At 43.6% G+C, this 21,855-nt stretch overlaps 1 protein-coding gene across 2 annotated transcripts in view; it reads left to right on the top strand.

Annotated features, from left to right (window-relative positions):
- Positions 1 to 995: 995 nt before the first annotated feature.
- ABHD2 (abhydrolase domain containing 2, acylglycerol lipase) overlaps positions 996 to 21,855 on the top strand; it is a 41,162-nt gene continuing 20,302 nt past the window's right edge. Inside the window, exons 1-3 of one of the 2 annotated variants that reach the window (XM_065642088.1) lie at positions 996 to 1,073; positions 11,083 to 11,169; positions 12,042 to 12,242. In XM_065642088.1, the coding sequence (XP_065498160.1) occupies positions 12,049 to 12,242 (194 nt within the window). In that variant the 5' untranslated portion in view covers positions 996 to 1,073; positions 11,083 to 11,169; positions 12,042 to 12,048. The other variant, XM_065642089.1, reaches the window with a different exon arrangement.

The following is a 21,855-nucleotide window of genomic DNA, read 5'->3' as shown; positions in this document are numbered from 1 at the left end:
AAACAAAATGTCTGAAATCAGGGAAAGGATTTTTCCATCCAGTTATATAAAGCAGCCACTAACATAGCTATAACAGTTGATGTTACTAGCAATCCAACCTGACTCTTGCGGAAAGCTACAAGAAAAGCAAGTTTATAAACATCACATTGCAGACATTCTTTAGTTTATTATTTGTTTTCCTCCAGCGCCTTCCAGATGTGGCAGGCTCTGTCCACCTCCGGGTGGATTCCGCTGTCCCTGTCGCACATCCCCCTTGCTGGGATGAGACCTGGCGAGGGGGCTGGGGCCAGACTCCTTCAGCCCTGCTCACGAGGCCCTGGAGGTGACCCCAGCTCGCTCCCCAGTGCCAGGTTTGCCACACGGAGGTGGCGTGGGGCTCCATGGGACACAAAACCTCCCAAGGCACAACCACCACTCTTAAGGCTCTAAGACCTTGTTCTTAAATTATTTTCGATTGCAACGGAATATTACAGGACCAGTATCCAGCACCTTGCGGCAGGCTGGAGAGGTTCTGGTCCACCCAGCCCTCAGGACCACCGCGCTCCACGTCACTGAGGGCTGAACACGCAGCTCACCCAGGCCGCCTCCCTCCCGCGGCGCGGGTGGTGGCTCGGGCAGCAGGAAACGGACAGCACCGAGACTGGTGCTTCACCCCCGCGTCACCGCGCCTGTCACCGCGCCTGTCACCGCTCCCCACCCGGCACCGCCCCGCTCCGCCCCGCCGCTGCCCCGCTCCGTCATGGCGCCAGCAGCCCCGGCTCCCCGCAGGCGCCGGTAGCCCCGCCCCACCCCGCCCGCACACGCCAATCACCGCCCGCCGCCTGACTGAAAGGCGCCCAAGCCAACGGAACCGCAGTGTCCCGCCCCGCTGCGTCTCCGCCAGCCAATGGCGCCCGTGTAACCCGGCTGGCTCGCTGTCCCACCCTCATCTCGCTTTCCGGCCAATCCGCGCTGGGGCTTGGGCGGGAGCACCGCGGCGGCGCGGCCAATGGGAGCGCGAGGGCGGTTGCTAAGGGGCCGCGCGTAGCGGGGCTGGTGCAGACGGGTGGGAGCTGCTGGCGGCCGCACCGCAGGTGAGGTGGCGGCGTCCCGGGAGCCCCTTTCCCGCAAGGCTGAGGGGGCCTGGTCTGACTCGGCTTCCAGCGGTGCGGGGCCTGGTGGGGTGCCGGGGTGTTTGCTGACTGGCCGGGTCTGTCAGGCGCCGGGCGGTCAGCGCTGCTTCTCTCACTCAGGCTCCCTGTGCCTGCCCAGCGCCTTCTATTTATTTTCCGCGTAAGGGCTGCCTTATGTGTTTATTTCCTGGGGTGGAGGCGGGGGTTCGGCCTGGCTGTGGTGGTCTGCGGTCCCATCCCCTCCCGGTGCCTTCGCTTTCGGTTCTTGCCGGGGTTGGGAGGCCCGCGGGGCGGTGCTGGCCTTCCCGTCGCTTCACGGAGCTGCGCGGGTGTCCGGGGCAGGGAGGGCGGTCTGGGCAGCCTGTGCTACGGCGTGAAGGCCGAGGCGGGGAGCCGAGTGCATCCCCGAGGGGATGGTGCTGGGGTGAGACGGAGCCAGGTGCATCAGGTCACCCTGCTCCCCCTAAATGAAGCTTTTTCTCTGTTACTGATGCTTCTGAGTCCTAACACTGCTACTAGTACTTTGCACTGACTTTAGTCTTCCTTTTGTTGATGCGTACCATATACCTGCTTGTTAGCCTGTGTGATAAAGCTTTGTCCGCTCCATTCTATAACTTCATGTATAACTTGTGATTTACTCCAGCACAGGATGGGTAGATGGATGTATCACATGTGATGTGTTACAGCTGGTGAAATCCCTCACCTGGCACTAACTTTTTTGAAGAGGTATGTTAGCAGCAGCTTTATTCCCACTGTTATGGCTGGAGGAATAGCATTCTGTAGCTGCATTCTCATGCAGGTCTCCTCAGAGAATTCATAACAGCTTCCTCTTCTTGCTGGTGTACTGTTGTCACTGGTGCAATGAGTGCTAAGGATTCCTGTTTGCCTCTTAAAAGTTGCTGTTCAGTGCCTCCTTCTGTACAAAATGTTTGTGGCTTATTAATCAGTTAACTGGTACAGTGTGTTCATCTTACATGCCTTGTTTATAAATGATTATCATGCTCAGCCACGTTTGTAATATTGCTTAGGGTGACATATTCTAGTCCTCACTGATATGGTGTTCACAGAACACACAGATCAGTGGTTTGCATTTGTGGTATCTCATTTTCAAACTTTATTTGATAATGTTTATTTCCTGCGCAGGGAGTTTTGTTATTGACAACCAACCTCTGGTTGTTCTGTTGTTATCTTTTCTTGGTTCATCTACTTCACATTCTTTCCTAGACGCTTGTTTAGTTTTTATATCACAAGAGAAGTTTGAAAAATTTCTCTGGTCTCTTCTGGGATCAGTGGACATGCAGCCTTTCTTATTATTCTAGCCATCGTTTATTTTAATCTCAAAGTCAAGAGTAAGAACAGGAAGGATATTAAAAAAGAGCTAAGGTAACATTTGGGTTCTTCTGTACTCCTGCCTTATTCTTAAAAGTAGTTGTATTTCAGTTTTTGCATGGGAGGTTCTCCGTTTGACTGAGTGAATTAGCTGGATAGATGATGAGGCTGACCTAAGATTGTACCCGATTGTCTTTCCTAGAGGTGGAAAAAAACTTTGAGATTATGAATAAAACCTTCCATATTGCAAAACTGTTTCTGAAGAAGTTAAATTAATTTGTTCTACTCTTCTTGTGAAAGCTATATTTTTCTATTCAGGGGATGAATAGCAGCTTAGGCTCTTAGTGGTTCATAAAGCTGCATTATTAAACTTGTCATGTGAAAACCCAGAGATTAACACACTGAAATCTCACTTTTCTGAGATGTGGTATTGGGAGGGAGAGATGGCAGAATAGCATCGTTTTCCCTTGACATAGGCATATAGAGAGGCTATCCAAATCTACTAGGTTCCAGCTGTACTTTTAGATATAATTTCATGCACTATAGTGGCATTCAGGCCTTCTGTAGTTTAATCTCACTCAGTAATGGAAATGTCCTGGGTGCTGTTGGACTCACATTGCCCTGCTATTCCCCTTTCTTGCTTTTTATCTTTGTCCTCTTCATCATTACTTCCATGCTGCCAGCTCTGGCAGTGTGAAAACTTGGATTACGTTAATGGAGAACAGGATTTAGCAAAGTCTCTAGTAAGAGTGTACATGCTGGTGTCTTGGTGCTTGTCACTCCTGTTGAAAAGTGCAGACATCAGCCTGAAACTGGTGTTCTGGACTTTTCAGCAAAAGCCTAAATCATCATAGTTCTGCTATTATGTTGGAGTCTATGTTTTTGAGTTTCTCTGGAAGATGGTTTTCCATGATGTGTTAAGCTCAGAATTGCTATTCTTAATGTGTACTATAGATCAGCTGAACTTCTGTGCAAATACTTGCCCTTCAGCCTAAATAGCTTGTGAAGATTAAGCTTATGTACAGTTTAAAAGATCTGATCGAACTTAGCTGATGGAGTTCAGTACCAAACAATTGATTTAATGTCGATGTACAAGGGCAGTCTGCCCTTATGGAGAAGCAAAGTCCCACTTGCCCAACATCTGTGGGTGGCAATGATGCTAAGCGAGTCAGGCAGCTATCTTAGTCTCTTCTTAGCTCTAGGAAGGCTTGTGTGCCCAGTGGCTTGTCTTTTCTCCAGCTATATCAGTTGATTTGATAATAAAGATTGTCTCTGACTGCCAGCCTTAACTCTGCCAGCATAAGACAGCAGTAATTCAAAATGGTTTGCAAAGCAGCTCTGTACAAACCAAGTGCTTGAAACATCTATGTGCTTGTGCTCTGTTAGAGGTAACGGCAGTGGAAGGAAGTGTCATACTCTGCAATGTACAGAGGATTTTTGTCTGTATCTCTAGATTGACCAAGAAGTGCAGTTGCCTAGTGGTTATTCTACTGTTGAGAAATACTTGAGTTTCTTATCATCATAGGTTCAGTCCAACTAAAATTGCAATGACAGTTTCCTCTGCGAATATGGACTGAGCTCCTGCAAATGCCATACCTTTCTGAAACTTCTAATATACTAGTTCCTAATAATTAAAGAACAGCCCTACTCAGAGCATTGAGTATTCAAAACAGTGTAATATGGGCTCTTCATAGAAAGGGTCAGCTAGGACAAGTGACTGGCTTCTAGTGAGGGGTTCACTGTTCAACAATTTGTCCTGCTTCTAAACTTATTTACATCTTCAAAGATACTTTTGCACAGATATACAGGTTCCAGAACGATTATGCTGAGGATGTTCAAGCCTCACTGTCCTGTGACTGGAACACCCAGTTCTGCAAAGTGTTGGTTGGTAACATGTGAGTATGAAAGATTGTACCAAATGAAATAAGCAGATGGACAGTCCTGTACAGTGAACCTCCTTGCAAGAGATAAGGAGAAAATATCCTCAGATGTGTGCCCCTAATATCCCTGCCCTCCCACTTGGATTTTGCAGTATGGTGGGCAGTGCAGCTCTTCAAACTTTGAGTTGCTGGTGACTGCTGTAGTGCTCCAAACCATGTTTTTGTTTTGGCTTTTTTTTCTATTGGCATTCTGACAAAACCCAAGTATTCCATAGTAGTGGAAGCTGTATGTTGGTCAGGTCCTGTCTCTTCGTGTTTGGTTCTTTTGTCCTGAAGCCTTGTTGCTTAATTTTTAATGTAGTGATGTGAATTAAACTACTTTAGCATCAGCCTTCTGTCATGGACAGACTGAGAGAATGACTCTGCATGTCTCCTGTACTGCTGTGGAGCAAAGCTGCTCATCACGGGGGTGGGGGTGCGGAAAATAAGGTGTGTGAAGACTTCAGAGTGAAGTGGCACCTCAACTTTTGATCACGCTCGGATATCAATATGTTCTGGCTGCTTGAGCTGGACCACTTGTGAATAAAGTTCTGTTAGCTGTCTTAACTTGTGCTTTGCTGATAGATGCTCTCTCCCTGCTGTGCAGCTCATCTGGTGTGGAGCTGAGCTGAGCAAACAGCTGTGATGTGTTTGGACTTCGAACTGCTCCTCTGATGTGCATGTCTGTGACAGTACAGAGTCTGAGGGTAAATGGTGCTTTAACAATATGATGCTTTCTTTCAAAATACAGTGAAGGAATACAGCAGACTCTTTGGGGGTGGGTTAAGCCTGTATTGCAGTTAGTATTGGCTCACTTGGCTATCTGGCTTGATGCTAGTAGCATTCCCTCTGCTACCGAGCATGGGTTGTCAGGTTCTCTGCAATGTGTTCGAGTTTCTTCCCTTGAGTTTAATGCTGCCTGCCAACACAGGGTTACCTGGTAGGTAAGTGACACCTGCTAATGCGGTAAGACTGTGGAAGGATGTTAGCCAGTATTTCTTCTCTCAGTACCTAAAAGGAAGCTTGACCTCTTCTACGAGGAGCTGAAGTGCTGGCCTGTAGTTCTGTAAGGCAACAGTTTGAGTGTGACAAAGTCCCAAGTCTCTGCAGTAATCAATTAATTGTTTGCTTACATAATGTGAGCCTTTCCTTTAAGATAAGATGTGATTAATTGGTTTTGGTGGAGTCATCAGAGCCCTGTCTTGTCTTAGCTTAATCTTGTAGATCAGGTGTGTGCAATAAAAGCTAATGCAGTGTTTTTCAACCCATCTGTGACAAGCAGGAACCAGATAAGGTGACTTACAGGTAGTCTATGTAGCAACCCTCTTAGATAACATACAAAAGCTGCCTGTTGTGTAGTAGAGCCATTTTGATCAGTTAAAATGATATTGTGAAGAAATAAAAGCAGTTCCTGTAGTTGGAAGGAAGTGAAATTCAAGGCTCATTAGACTGTAAATTAGTCTTCTTGGGGAAGTGAAAGACCTGAAGAGTCTGTCCCTGTTGGCTATAGAATTATTCCCAGGTGCATTCCCAAGCCAGCTGCCTTGGCACATACACCAAGCCCTCTTAGGTGCTTGACTTCTACTCTGAAGGCGTAGGACTCCTCAAAGTCAAAAAAGGGAAAAAAGCTCCAGTTAAAGGCACCTGTCTTTCTGACTGTGCTGATGGTGCCTTATGCTATGAACTTAGTCCCTGTAACGTCACAGTAACTCTAAATTTAGTATATGAGCCAAGTATTGTATCTTATGAAAAGGTCAAATTCCAGTGACAGCACCAGCCAATATATCCTTGTTGGAACACAGTGTAAACAGTACCTGCTGCTTTGTATGCTTGCCAGACAGCCAAATCCTGGCCTGGGTGCTGGCTCTGGCACAAGGCAGAGGGATTTGCACAAAGCACTTCCACGTGCTGTCCAAATAATGTTCTTTTAAGCATCCTTGAGATGGGGCATGTCAGTGTGCCCTCTTTGTTTGGAGATAAAAATCTGTCAAATGTTTGACCACAAAACTGGTGGGCTTTGCCAGCCTCCTGATGACTCTGGTGAGGACTGAATGTGATCTCTCATGGCCACATGTCCTGAAAGCCTAAGCTTAAGTGCTTGAAGTGCTCAGCTAGTTCTTAACTATACTCTCTATGCTTTGAGGTCTGAGACTTAATTGGCTGTTTTAAATGGCCAGAAGTACCAAGTGGTACATCAAGATGATCTTGGAGTTTGTTTCTGATGTGTTTGCTTCTGAGCTAGCACTGAAGATGATGGGGGGTTCTGCATGGGGCGAGCTTGGTTAGATGCCAGTCTCGAAATAAGCAGCATGATGCCTTGTTTTGTGTGCTTAAACAGATGAGGCATAGTACTGATGTGGCCCTAAAATACTTACATCTATGTAGTTCTTTGGAAAATTTGGAGTAGCAGTTTAACACTTTTTCTGTAAAAATGAAAGCATCTCTTATACAAAAAGTGCTGGATAAAAGGCAGGATACAGGACTGCACAATAAGGCTTGAGGTTGTTTTCATGATTCCTCTTGCACAGATTCCTGTACTTATGTAGCTTGTGTCACCTCAGACTGTTCTCCAGTGATTTACAAAAACTTAGTCTGGCAGCCTTTCCCATCAATCACATTGCTTCAGAGTCTTTCCCAGTGTATATGTTCCCTGTGTATGTTTTCATCTGAATGGTCTCTAAATGTCCTCCTCTGTATTTAAACCATCAAAAGCTCAGCAGTGAGATACTTCTGTACACTTCCTGGAGTGACATTTGAATAATATGCTGGAATAAAACTTAACTTTGTTTAAAGACCTTTGTAGTACTCTCACTTTCCACCCCTTCCTTGTTAAAGTTCCCTTCTCCGTAATATGGTTCTAAATAACATACCTGATAGCAACAGGCCTGACACTGCAAAACCAGAAGTTAATCTTTAGGAAGAGGCATTAGCTTTGGCTGATATTAGTGATGATTAGTTTCCTGGAAACATTCTCTAAAGAACTACAGTCAAACAGTTTCCTTTCTTCCTCCTTCAAAAAGGAAGGGGGGGGATAAACTTGCTTCTGATCTAAATCTGCATAGGTACAACTCTTTAGAGTGTTTTCTTTCCTCATGTCTAACAGACTTGCTTTCAGAGTTCCATTCCCCAAGTAGGCACTACAAAGAAATGAAGCCAGTCCAAGAAACGTCTGGTAAATTAGTTCATGAAGTCTATCTGCTTAATCTGCCTAGAAGCAGCTTCTTTGTCTCATCTGAATCTTGGTGGGAAAGAGAAAGGGTATTACACTATTTGATGGAAGCTGTAAAATGGTAGGAAAGGGGATTTTTCAATGTGTTCAGTTTTGGCTAGATAACCTCCAGTGGTTTGGTGTCCAGCTGAGCTTTGGGAGCACCAGTGAGCCAGGACACTGCCTGGTGGGAGGGCATCTAGGAGGCTTTTGTATCAAACCGCCATTCCTGGAAATAGGATTCTTTCAGCATTCTTCAGTGAATGTAATGGAGCATAAAATATCTCTACTAGTGGAGCCTCTTTTAAGGAGGCTGCCTTTACTCCTTTGTGAGCAGTTCTGTAGAACTGCATCTTCGCCTTAGTCCAAAGCACTTCTAATTCCTCAGTGAAATGACTCTGCCAGGCTTTTCGTTGCTCATTAAAAGGTTTGAGGGAAGGACCCTATGGGAGTGGCTGCCTTTAATGTCTCTGCTTTTTCACTGTTGGCTTTCCAGTATGCAGAGTCAGGTTCAGCTTCAGCATGGCTGGAGGAGCTGTAATGCTTGGTGGCTACCAGATCCTGTGCATACTGTGTTGAGTCATGGAATGAAGTGCCTTTTCTTCCTGGAAAAGTCTCCTCTCCCCCGGGAAACCTGGAATGGAAGTGTGTACAGGTCTCAGATTTGTTGTCAGTTGTGACTTTGCTTACTGTAAAGATTAATGTCTTGATGATGGCTTTCCCAAAACCCAGTGTCTTTGAAATGATACGTAAGGAATTTGCTGTAACTCTACTGGCTTTTGTTGTACTTGCTTCTGTTCCTGTCTGGAAAGGAGAGACATAAGATTTTCTTACTATACTTGTACAGGTGAGGTGCACTCTGTAAACAGTAACACTGAAGTGTTTCCTTTTAACATGATTTTCAGCTTTTTATTCCATGATGAAAGGACAAATGAAAAGATGTAACAAATCCAGCACTCTCTTTGCAATGATTGATCTTAAAAGTTAATCCTCAGTCACAAATAGGACTTCAGAATATTGCGTGAAAAGGCTGATTCTTCGGGGCTGTCATGCCTTTAAGTGATTTTTAAAGAACTGTACACTTAAGGCGCTTCAAAAATAACATCCTTGGCCCCAAGAGCTTCAACTTCTTTGTGTTCCTCAATGTTAATCTCAAACAGGCAGGCGTGATTGCTTCCAGTGATATACTTACTGCCTCTTGTTAACTTTATCTAGGCTTCTAAAAGTGAATCTAGTGTTCTGTATACAGAAAAGGACAAATGTTTGTTTGTATTAATGCCGACCCATTTAGAGGAGATTCTAGATAACCAGTGTTGAGCCAGTCAAATTTTTATCTGCCCTTTTTTTAGTAAACAGACAAGTGTATTGGGTCAATGCAAAACGGGTTTAACAAAACAGAAGCAAGGTGACCTTATCCCTGCTTGTAAACAGGGAGGCATTTGTCTGATGTGATTAGAGGCAGAGCTCTCAAATCCATTTCTGCAAGTTAAACCTTTAAAATTTTAGGGCAGAGTGTTCTGGCTCAGCCCCTGTAAATCTGCCCTGGCTGAGACAGGTCTGTTTAGGTCTTCAGAAATACCAGACCCCTGAGGAATTACTTGAAGTGCCACAACTGAGCTTGTGGGTAAGATCCTGACAAACACATAAACCTCTAGCACATATTTGAGACATGTAAGTTCAGTGAATGTGTATTTGTCTAAAATGGAAGAATACTAGTTCAGAAATGTCAAAGCATAATCCTGCCTATCAACACCTGATTTTTCTGAAAGTAACTCCAAGCTACAATGCTTTCTTTTTTTTAAGGCAGTGAGAGGTTAAAGTGAGATATAAAAGTATCAGAAAAGGTGTGGTGTGTTTGTAATCTAAAAATGATGTGGGAGAGAAGACTTCCAGGGAGATACAGCTTAGCTGGATCAATTATATTGAGTCAATAGTAAAAACTGCTAATGACTCATCATGTCCAGTTTTATTTTTAACAAACTCACTAATGTGAAAGCTGTAAACAGTGAACTAACTTAAAATCCAGGTGGCAGGAAGGTCTTAGGTAACTTTTGTATCAGTGTCTCTAAGTTTCTAAATAAAACAATGAAAGGAAGATGCCGACAGAACTTCTGGAAGTTTCAGCTGGGAAAGATTTGCTCGAGCACCTGGTTGTCCTTGAGTTCAGGAACTTGGTTCTCTCTTCTGCTGATTGTACCTTCACTGGAGAAGCTATTGCTGTAATTTGCCTGTTGTCTTCTGCGCAGTTGAAGGTAGTGTTGGTGGTGGTCTTGGTAAAGTAGGTAACATACAGCTGAACATTGTACTTGAACTCTTCCTTGTGTCTTCATTGAGACACATGATGCCAATGTAATCTCCTGATTGGAAGAATAAATGGCTTCTTGTAGCCCACTCCTCTCTCCCTTCTACTGTGAAGCTCAGAATTGGAAAACAAAAGCTTCAGAGTTGTCTAATGTTAAATGTCTCCCCTTTCTTCACCCTCTGTTCTCCTGCAACACAGATGGTTATGGTGGCAGAAACTTGCAGCTTTCCGGCACGCTGTTAATCAATAGCTAATGTCAGACTTGGAAGAAAACAAGGGATTTCGGTGTAGCTGCATTGAGTACAGAAAGTACATTTTGTCTTTCTGCTGGGAAGAACAACAGGACTTTGGTATGGCCTGCCCTGTTTGTGTTTTCTAAGTTGGAAGCCACAGCCATGCTAGAGAGCAGACAGTTCTGGAGCTTTTTCCTGGAAGCTCCAATTCCCCATCAGTTTGTTTGTGCCTGTAGGGAATCCAATTCTAATTGTAAATATCACTTACATTGCCGTTACAGGCTGAAAGCTCTCTCTTTTATTGGCATAATCCAATTCTTATAACAAGCCTTGGGGTGTGCACTAGTGTTAATTAGGTGGCTGTATCTGAGCCTCCTGGTGGCTCTCACCATCTTGTTGAAGTGTGATATGTGGTAACTTCTCAAAAAAGCAAATGTGGGAACAAGCAGAGACTGTTTACAAGCTCCTGTCTGTAGGAGTGAACTGCCTTGCTCAGTAGCAGTAGCAGGAAACTTATTTCAGACTTGCTTCACACTTAGTGTAGATATTACAAAAAGTTGAGAAGAACAGTAGCCTGCTAATTTTAGTCCCTTAAATACAAAGGGATTTGGGTAGTTTTTTAACTGGGGACAATGTCACTGTCTTGCAAAGATGGTGACTGTGTGGTCTTCTGGAAGTTCACAGCTTGGCTTTCCCCTGGAGTTGTGCTGGTTTTCATTATTGTTTTCTGTCTATCTCTGCTCATGAAGGAGTATTTACATACTACACATGAATTAATATGCTGTAGGCAACTGATCTAGTCTGGAACCTGTCCATAGGCAAGAGGTCTGCAGATGGATCAGCATTGGAGCACTTGCAACTGAATACACAAATGAATTGCAATGTCTGTGATGGGACCTCTGTATAAATTTATGTTCTTCCCTTCTAGCTGAGAGATGCAGCCTTGACAATAACTAATTTGCTTTTTCTCCCTTCACAGAGTAGCTCGGATAGCACGTGTGTCCTGACAGTGACAATTCTACTGAGAACTGGCAATTATTTCTACTTTGAAGGAAAAGTGACATTGGTAAGACCTGACTTGTCACTTGTGATCTTACCTGGGTAACCTGTGTTGCTGAGGAAAGACCCAGGGAAAAATCTGCTCCTTCAACATGGATGGAATGTCCTTGTAATAACTATAGACAGCTATTTGAGCCATATGTTTAAAAGAAGCTGGATCAGTTTAAGAATTTGATTTCAAGCTGGAAGGATATTGTTATATTGTGGGTTTTTAATTCTCTCCCCTGCTGTACTTCCTTTACTCTGAAGCCTTTGAACGACTAAATATTAATCTAGTCGTCCTTCAGCTGCAGAACTGCAGTGAATTAAAAGAAATGCTGAACTCACTGGTACATAAAGTGACCACCTTAAATACATGCAGGTGTTAGTACCAATGTTCTCCTGGAGTTGCAAAATTCAGGCTGAGGAGCTAATACAGTCGTTCTTTCAAGTTCTCCTTTTTGAGCCCGGCTTGTTCGTCTGGGAAGAAACGCACACCCGAAGCTGCTGATGTGACTTTATAGCCTGGCTTTACACTCAGCTTCTATTTGAGCCGGGTAGTCTTGGCCAAGATCTGAAAGTATTGACTGGCTGGAGACTGGAGGGTTTGACACCTGAGACACTGTTGCAATTCTAATGCAGCACTGATTAGGAATAAATCTCCTGCCCAACAGATCATCCAGTTTCTATTTCTTGTGGTGGTCAGGGTGTTTAGAGCAGTACAAAATAAACTGCCTTTCATCTTAAGTTGCTAGTTTGAGTTGATATGCTAGGATTTCTGTAGCAGTGTTAACTAACAAATTTAGTTGGTTAGCATGGTCTTATATTTAATATGGCAATTGATATTCATATCCAACAGTTTATTGGAAAAAGCTCTAATATTGGGTTTTTTATCTCCAGGCTCAAAATGAGTGCAATGTTGGAAACCCCTGAGCTGCCAGCGGTGTTTGATGGGGTGAAGCTGGCTGCAGTTGCTGCTGTTCTGTATGTGATTGTTCGCTGCTTGAATTTAAAAAGCCCAACAGCCCCTCCTGAACTCATTTACCAGGACTCTGCTCTGGCCCGCTTTCTACTCAAATCCTGCCCACTTTTGACCAAAGAGTAAGTAGTCTTTTTTTTTCCATCTTGACCTGCATTACAGGGAGAAGACCTGCACTTAACCATTCTTTAGCCTAGTGTGTTTCTTAAACCTGAGTGCAAATGAATGTCAGGGTATTCTCTTGGGGAAAGTAAACGTTCCGAGTGAAACATTTTGTTGTTGTTAGTGTCTCAGGTACCTGGGTTTAGGACCAAGTCTTGTTGTGTGGAGGTCTCCATGGATATATATGGGAAATCTCATCCCTGCTCCTTCGTTTAGTAGCTATATTCTGATATTGTACTATATCAGCACTATATAGCCCATGGTCTGTGGAAATGGGAGAGCGATGGATGCAGTTAGCCCTTGTTCCTGTTCATGTACTCTCCTTTCTGTTAGGGAAGAAATCTGGCAGGGCTCACAGGAAGGAAACATTTTTGTCGTGTGTCTGTGCACTTATAATGAATACAGGGATGGCTATTAGTTTTGAAGTGCCTGCTCTTATCCAAAGCACCTTAAGTTGACTGAAGACTAATGAAATCTATTACTGGGTAGAGCACATCATCATAACCAGTTTAATAAAGCAATGACATACTGGTTAGCTCTAAGCCAGTTGAATCGACTTTCAAATTGACCTTTTGTCAACTGTGTATTTGAGCAGGCTGATCTTCACCCTTCCATTCTAGGACCTCCAGAATTGGTGCAGCTGCCCTTACCTTCATCAATAATATGAAGCATTTACTACAATTTCATGAGGCTTTGGAGGGACAAGGACTTTGATTACAGTATTTCTCTTCTGCAATCACTTTGAAAACTTGGAAGTCCTATTTAGAAGCCCTAAATACATCAATTATCTACTAAGCACTGAGTGCAGCTGCATGAACCTTCCTTTTGGATCTCAAAAGTCAAGCTGACTTAATGATAGTCATTCTGGGGGAGATGAGAGGCTTTTAGCAGTGCTGTGTCAGGTGCCTTGATTACATAAGGTGTAAGATCTCAGGCCATAGGGTCTATAAACTCTCAGAGGAAACAAAGCATTATCTGTTTTAAATTGGAGCCCAAAGAGGGTTCCCTGATGCCCTCTGAGTTTTGTAGTAATGTAAGTTTATGGTGAAGCTGAGCATTGAAATTGGATTCTTGATTCTGGCTAGTGCCTGAAGTGTAAAGCAGTTGCTTACCTAAAAAATACCAAGTAACTAGAACCTAAGTGTATCTTAGACACTTGTTACCTCAGCGTTGGCACTCCAGATTGACATTTCCCTAGTCACTGAAATAGCAAGCATGAAGCTGTACTGATAACCAGTCTTGAAGGCATATTAGTATCAGTCTAATCTTTGGAAACAGATTGTAAGCTAATTCAGAGTCTGTTTTATTCCTATTTCAGCTGTGTTCTCATGGCAGAAGCTCCTAGCACTACTGTATTAGGGGCATGTTTTTGACTTCTACTCAGTTGGAGTAGAAGTCCCACAGCATCCTCACAGCTAAACTGAAGAAGTGTGGACTGGACGATCAGGTAGTGAGGTGGACCACGAACTGGCTGAAAGAAAGAAGCCAGAGAGTTGTGGTCAATGGGACGGAGCCTGGTTGGAGGCCTGTAGCTAGTGGAGTGCCTCAAGGGTCAGTATTGGGACCAGTATTATTCAATATATTCATCAATGACTTAGATGAGGGAATTGAGTGTACTATCAGCAAGTTTGCTGATGACACCAAGGTGGGAGGAGTGGCTGACATGCCAGAAGGCTGTGCTGCCATCCAGTGAGATCTGGACAGGCTAGAGAGTTGGGCGGGGAAAAATTTAATGAAATATAATACAGGAAAATGTAGAGTCTTGCATCTGGGCAGGAACAACCCCAGGTTCCAGTATAGGTTGGGGAATGACCTATTAGAGAGCAGTGTAGGGGAAAGGGACCTGGGGGTCCTGGTGGACAGCAGAATGACCATGAGCCAGCACTGTGCCCTTGTGGCCAAGAAGGCCAATGGCATCCTGGGGTGTGTTAGAAGGGGGGTGGTTAGTAGGTCGAGAGAGGTTCTCCTTCCCCTCTACTCTGCCCTGGTGAGACCTCATCTGGAATACTGTGTCCACTTCTGGGCCCCTCAGTTCAAGAAGGATAGGGAACTGCTGGAGAGAGTCCAGCGCAGGGCAACGAAGATGATGGACTGGAGCATCTCCCTTATGAGGAAAGGCTGAGGGAGCTGGGTCTCTTTAGCTTGGAGAAGAGGAGACTGAGGGGTGACCTCATTCATGTTTATAAATATATAAAGGGTGAGTGTCACGAGGATGGAGCCAGGCTCTTCTCGGTGATGACCAACAGTAAGACAAGGGGTAATGGGTTCAAGATGGAACACAAGAGGTTTCACTTAAATTTGAGGAGAAACTTCTCAGTCTGGGTGACAGAACACTGGAACAGGCTGCCCAGGGAGGTTGTGGAGTCGTCTTCTCTGGAGACATTAAAAACCCGCCTGGACGCCTTCCTGTGTAACCTCACCTAGGTGTTCCTGCTCTGGCAGGGGGATTGGACTAGATGATCTTTTGAGGTCCCTTCCAATCCCTAACTTTCTGTGATCCTGTGAAAGCAGTCCCAAGGGAGCAAAAATGCAGAACATGTCTAAAAATTGCAGTACATGTGTTGTGCATTAATTGCAGGAGTAAGAGCTTCTTGCAGAGCCTTGATATTAAGTGTGCAATCTGGTATTCTTCGCTTTCTCTGGATCAGCTCAGAGCTCAGGCTTGCCAACTTGTCTGAAAACTGTAACAGGGATTTCCAACCTATGGATCTTGGGCAGGATGTTGCCTGAAAGGCTTGCATGACCTCAGGAAACAAACTCAACTGAAACAAACTAGAATAAAATGTGTCAATAGGTAGTTTTTCAGTCTTGTTACCTGTATAGCTGTGTTAGCGGAGGCAGGGATGTAATTGCTATTGGAGACTGGAAGGGGTTACAGGAAAGACAAATCTAAGATGATGTACATGTGAATTTTTTTTTTTGCTATTGAGGTTATCACAGACTCCTTTCAATTTAGAAATTTTTAAAATATCAAAGAAACCTTGTCCTCAGGCATGAAAGTCACTTGGAGACTAACAGGGAACAAATATATTTAAATTCCTGCAATTATGCATGAAATAGTTTGTAGGACTAATTAGCAAAAAGCTATGTGAAAACAGCTTGTGCAATACTCTGCTGAAAAAATCTTGCAAGGCTTTGATTACTTGCTAATTATTCAGAGTGTTAGGAAAGCTGATTAAGCAGCTCTTTTCAAATTCTACCATGAAAGCAGAAGAAGTAGCCCAGCAATCCCTCCTGTTACATCAGTACTTGGCTTGTTGTAGGATCTATTGTAAGACCAGTTCCTCTGTACAGCTGTGAACTGGCTTTCAGACCTGGTTTGTTCAGCTCCCTTATGCTTAAGGGAGGAAGGAGTGAGAGTATTGCTGGAAAAAAACAGGGTGGCAGGGAGAAAACAGAAATAAGCAAAGTTATTCTTTCTGTGCAGCTGTTCAAAAATACTTGGAAGAAACGCTTTTGGATTTATTGCCCTTTTATGGGACTATCCTCACCTATGGACTTAATAGATTGTAACTGTAGTGTCATTCAGTAAGCCAAGTGGCAATGGATTAATAATTTAAGAGCTTTGGATAGTAAAACTGCCTGAGATGGCTGCGTGCCAGGTACTTTGTACTTGCAGATGTTAGTACTGCTTTTACAATTCTCTAAACTGCCAGAAGCTTTCTCCATATTGATCAAATACTGATAAGCAATAAACTGTCTTCCTAGAGCTCATGTTTTGTTACCTCTGTATTTCCCTTTTTCTACCACTGCCCAGCTCTGTACTTTGGCTTTACCAAGTGGAGTAGCACAATCAGACCCTTTTTCATTCGAAGAACTGCTCCTTGCATGGGAGCTCTTGCAAACGAGTGCAGCTACTGGTACCCTCGCGCACTGAGGTTTAATCCCTGCCTGCAGCTCTCTCCTTTTCCTGGCTTTCAAACTGGTACAGAAAGTCTGCCATTGGCTCTTATCCCTGCAGAGAAATGCAGCATTGGCTCTTTAATTCACAAAGACAAATTTGACTAGTGCTTTCTGTGCTGGGCTAGAGGTTTTTTTGGCTGTTCCTAATTTCTTCTGCCATCAAGTGCACGTGTGTATCTTTATTCCTGTAGAGTTGTGGCACAAGCATCATCCTTATAGAAAATTATTTATCCTTGCTGTCTGCATGCTTTTATCCTTAATAAAGGCAAGCTTCTCAAAGATTGAAGCAGATGACTGTCAATCCTGTTAGTAAACACTGTCAAAGATCCAGGTTAGATCCTTCTTATCCTGTGTTTGCACAGTAACCTACACTGGATAAGCAGGCAGCCTGGTACCAGAAGACTCTTTTGCACTGTTGCTTTTCTCCTAGATGCAAGGAGTCAGAAAAGCTGGCTTCAAGCTTTTCAAATGTTCTTTACCTCCATCAAATAGCAAACACTGTTTGGTTCCTGTCAGCTCTTCAGTGTTTTACTCTGGGAAGAACACTTCCAGGAGAATAATAAACTAGAAGAACAGTGTTACTCCTGAAGCTTTGGCAGGCAAACATGTTGAGAGGCAGAGGAGAATGGCAGCTCCCTGTTGGTAAGTTGAAGCAGTGACCTTGAGGAAAGACGTGGCCTTGGGGGCATCCACATCCTTGCCGGGTTCTCTGCTGTGGCATTGGCAACAGCCTTGAGTTCTACAGCTTTTATCAGCAAGGATGATGTACTGTAATATTTGTGCCCTGGTTTGACTAAATACTTCTTGTAATCACTGAAGGTTGAGGGAGGGATATGATGAGCACTTTGCTAAATAAAAGCTGCCTAAACTGGGAAGGAGGTGGTTTAACTGAGGAGGCTAGTCTGTACTTTTAAATAGTTCTGACTTCACGCAGTGTCCGTGGGCAGCAGCACTTCTTTTCCACTTACGTTAGTTTCTGTTTCAGAGGCTCAGGGCACATGGAAGCTCCATGAGATGCTTTAAATTTTTGCTGTTACATATTTGCTGTGTCGTCATCATGTTGAACAGTCTGAGCTGATGCAGAAAAAGCTGCTTTCTAAATATTTGGGGAGGAGGGAGTTGAACCCTGCAGACTTTTAGATGAGCTTTCTTGATTGGAGTTCAAATTACATTCCCTAGCATAAAAAAGGGACAAGGTTCAAACAAGATTTGATTTGTAAAGCATCCCTTAAATACTTCCAAGCTGCTCTGGAAAGGGGGGGAAAAATAACCTGTCACCTGTTGTAGTGCAGGTGGCAGTTCTCAAGGTGTCCCCTGACATGGACAAATTGTATATTCTGCCTTCTTGTCATCAGTATCTGATGCACAATAACACATCAAAGGTGATGTAAGAGTTAACATTTAAAGTGTTAATCTCCTCAGATGAAATGAAGTAATGCTCCAGAAATAAGCCTGTTGCTGAACTTCCACTTCAGATCTTTGAGGACCTGAATGCTGATGCTTGCTAATAAAAATAGCACAGTTTTCATGTGCTTTGTGTGAGAGGCTTATGCAGCTGCTGCTTTCCTAAATTCCTGCATACTGGGCAATGAATGTACTCTAAAATCATAATCTGCTGCCTGAGAGCCACTAAAACTTAATCTATAATTACATATTGGAGTTGGTTTTAATATTAAAATGCTAGGAGAATGTTTGTGTGATATGTATGAATTCTCTTGCTCTTGGGCACTGTTGTGGACAGCTACCTATCCAGATGTGGGGCTGTGCTGCACAGCTGAAATGCAGCATTTAGAACTAAAACATGAGCATTTGTGAGCAGATTTATGTAACTGACTGTGAATTCACTTAGCCAGTTAAGACTCATGAGCTCTGTACTTGTTGTGCCATGTAAGTCAGCTTCCATAACAAGTAACTGGCATCCCTAGACCTGTTCTCCCATCTGCCTGCTGTTGCAGGATCCTCTTACTGGAAGTTATGGGTCTGGCTACTGGAAGCCATAACTAACTGTTTCAAATGTTTTTACTCAGAGTACCTGATATTTGTTGCAACGGACCACAGCAAAACAGGGAAATGAGTCAGTTAAAAGCCTTTGGGTCTGGAAAAAGCTGGGAAAATGCTTTTGTTTCACAGAAACTGATATTTTTGTTTCCAGTACAATGCAACTTTTCCTTCGTATCTCCTGTGTTATCAGTACTTGCTTGTCTATGCTGTTGTAGTACATTGTCCTTGTGTGGGCTTGCACTTTGGCAAGAGGTCTTCCTGACCACTCTTCACCACCCAGCTGGCTGCTCAGCTCCTGTCATCTGTACAAGCCCTATTGCAGAACAGTGGAAATGCCGCTTATAGACATGGCGTCTGTGCCTGGGCTCTCGTACATCTGTGAGCAGCTTTGTTGGAACTGGGCGCACCGAGGAATGTGTAACGAGTCATCTCCATACAGTGAAATTAGCTGTGCTGGGGTAATCTTCACAGTACACTGTGTTTCAAAACCGCTTCAGTTTATGGTAGGCGTTATAGAGAAGTTGAAGTCCGTCATGTCCTTGAACGCTTTCCCTGTTTCTGCTTAATATTAATGCTGGAGGGAAGCCGCCTGCTTTTATGAATGAAAGGCTCTTGTTTGGAAGACATGGTTAAATTTAGCAGTAGTGATAGTTTTAGCATAAAATCTAAAAGGCCATGTTTGAATGTTTCTTAAGCCGGATACTACTTAGTTGCTCAGTCTGCATGATATCTAGTTTGTGTTTCCACAATGTCACACCCTGCTGAGCTTGTTTTGTTAAGGGAAGCCATAAGAAAAATACACAGAGTACATGCTCTCCTGCTTACAGGATGAGTGTTTCAGAGGGGCATCTCTTTTCAGCTGTTTGCCATGAGGCATGTTGGCTTCCATACAAAACAATCTGTGCTAGCTTTTCCTGTCAGCACTGGATAGTTGTTGGGTTTTTGGGGGGTTTTGTTTTGGTTTTTTTTCAGCTGGATGTAGTATGAAAATGTCTCTGGAACCGTTTTTCACGTAACGGTCTTAATCAAAATTTAGTTTCTGATCTGCACTTTCAGAGGGTGAAGACTCTTATGCAATTCCTGGCAAGCTTTTCCCCCTCACCAGTGTGGTACCACACACCTACATGACTGAAGAGTTCTTTTGCTCTCTCTTTGTTGAATGGTTTTAGTAAAAGCAAATTGAAAGTCCACACAAACCCTGGATAAACAGATGTCTTGTCCTTAAGTCCTGTACAGTCTTGCACTGTTGTGCTCAGTACTCGGTCTTGGAAGTTCTTCTGGACTTTGTCTCGCTGAAAGGTATAGATAGAAACTCATAGACTTTAAAAAAAGATTTGTCCATTGCCAAAATGGTCAACAGAAACAGTCTGACAGAGATCATGCACCCAATTCTGCTATAGATTTATAAGGATGCTTTGCAAATTCAAACTTGTCCATCAGCTGAGGACAACTTTTACTGGAATGCAATGATACAGATGCATCGCTTTGTTACTGTCAAGGTTTTCTATGGTTTTGTTGTAGGTTAGATTGGCAACTTATCTTGGTAAATGAAAGTCTTTTTTTTAATAGCTGCTTGCTTTTGCATCGGTCTGGTAAGTTGAGTTTTAATCTCTCTTAGTGTTTTTCTCATTATGCAAATCTGTACAATCTGGGCAACTTCTTTCTCTCTCCTTGTTGAAATCTTGTGATGTTCAGTCTTCTGGAGTCTGGATACTTAAGGTATTTTAAGATATCTATCTCACCACTAGCCTATTGCTTGAAGGCTGATGGACAGTAGGAGAAGATAGGTGAGAAGCTGCTGCCCTAACACTGGCATGTATTTTCAGAGCTTTGAGTGCTTTATTTTTAAGTGCAAACTGCAGCAATACATGTAACATGCTTAAGTATGACTAAGTGGGAGTAACAAATCTCTGAATCAGAGTCCTGTCCTATGCACATTACCCACGCTGGAACTTGACCTTTGAATATTTATGTAGAAGAGTGTAGTTACATGCAGAGTGACTAACACATCTTTACTGCAGGCAGTGAGATGCTTAAACAACTGACTGGAATTAACAGATAAGCTGAGTGTTTTACTTGGTGTGTAGAATGCTCAGAAACACTGACTTGTGCCCTCTGAAGGGAGCAAGCAGTGAAACCACCTTGTCCATAAGGCTTGACACAGTTTTAGCTTTGAGGGAAATATGCAATCTGTAGGTATTGTGTGTCCGTTATGTGTGGAGTCGCAGGGATTCTTGCCATGGTTTTAGCCTCTAGTGAGCATGTGCTGTTTGCCTAGGTAAAAGATACATAAAGGTTTGACTTACTGAAGATCCGTTAACTTCCAGTTGGGCTATTCGAAGGCGTGTTTGGGTATTTTCCCCAAAGAAACCAGCTGTGACCTGAGAAGGCAGGCTGTGGTAAGCAGTACACTCTTGATAAGCAGGATGCTTGAAGCCATTTGTCTTCATTTAAACTCCGGCAGCAGTGACGAGGCTTTAAAGACTCTTCCGATTTCCTCTCTAACAACATCCTGTGATATGTGGTGCTGCATCTATTGCCCTGGATGACTGTAACTTATAGCTGCAAGCTGAAGTGGAAGTAAACATGAGGAAAGGATTGGTGCTTGCAGAGATCCTTGATTTTTTTTTTTTCTTTTTTAATCAAGGTGGTAGCAGTAATCAGTCACAGCTGTATAACTTAAAATCACTGCTGTAGCTGAAGAAATTGCTTCCCTGTTAGCACTATGGGGTAAGACTTTGGGTTCTATCTGGGATAATTTTTGATTTGGAAAGCACTATACAGAAGCAGAACTGCCAAAAGTTTCCAAAGCATGCACTTAACCTGAGAATAGAAACCATGCAACAGTATTGACATCTGAGTCTCTTCTAAAAGAGCTGCAGATTCTTATTATAGATTGTATTTGACAGCTCTCCTCAAAAGCTGCTAGCAAAACCTATTTGCAAAGGACTTCTGTGAAAGAAGACAAAGAGCTAATCAAACCCCATCTAGCGTGGGGTACAGCTACTGACCTGAACTGGTGGTAAACGACTGGGGTGAAGCTGCTTTTTCTTGTGCTAGGAGAGTCTCTTCCATCTGGCATGGTAGTTGCTGTTCAAAACCCTCTGCAGTGAGCTGCATGTGACTTGAGCAGAACCATCTGTACTTCTTCTTGTCAGGCTTGTTTACGTTGATGTTAGTATCCCAATAGATATCTGCTTTGAATCGTGAGAACGTATCCACTGACTACTTTCCATCTCTACCAGCAATTGCAGAGGACAAGCGTGCAGAGCCCCTGTTGTTGCTGGGAATCTCTGCACGGCTGGTAAATGCTGCATGTTGCGCCTGGCAAGATCCACCTGTAGTGCTTATCTCCCAGTGCAGAGATGCCGGGCTGATAAAAGATAAATAATGCTGCTAGCCTCACATGGATTCTTTGGAAAGCTTTATAGTTGAGTGATCAAATCCAAGATGCACTGAGAGCTAATTTACAAGGCTACAAGCATCAGCTGGCAGCTTTTGCAGCCTTTATTGAAGTGGTATCTACTTCAACAGGAATCTGTTTTGGGTCTCCTTGGGAAGTACACTTGCAAAAACTGAGTGAAACTGTACAATGGGCTGCTGTGTTGCTTTGATTGGAAGAAGTTCCCTTCATAAATGAGGGAAGAGAACAGAGAGAGTATACTGCGG

Source organism: Caloenas nicobarica, chromosome 10, assembly GCF_036013445.1.
Source record: "Caloenas nicobarica isolate bCalNic1 chromosome 10, bCalNic1.hap1, whole genome shotgun sequence".
Lineage (NCBI taxonomy): Eukaryota > Metazoa > Chordata > Aves > Columbiformes > Columbidae > Caloenas > Caloenas nicobarica.
Note: the sequence above shows the minus strand (reverse complement) of the source record. Positions and strands in the feature narration are given on the sequence as shown.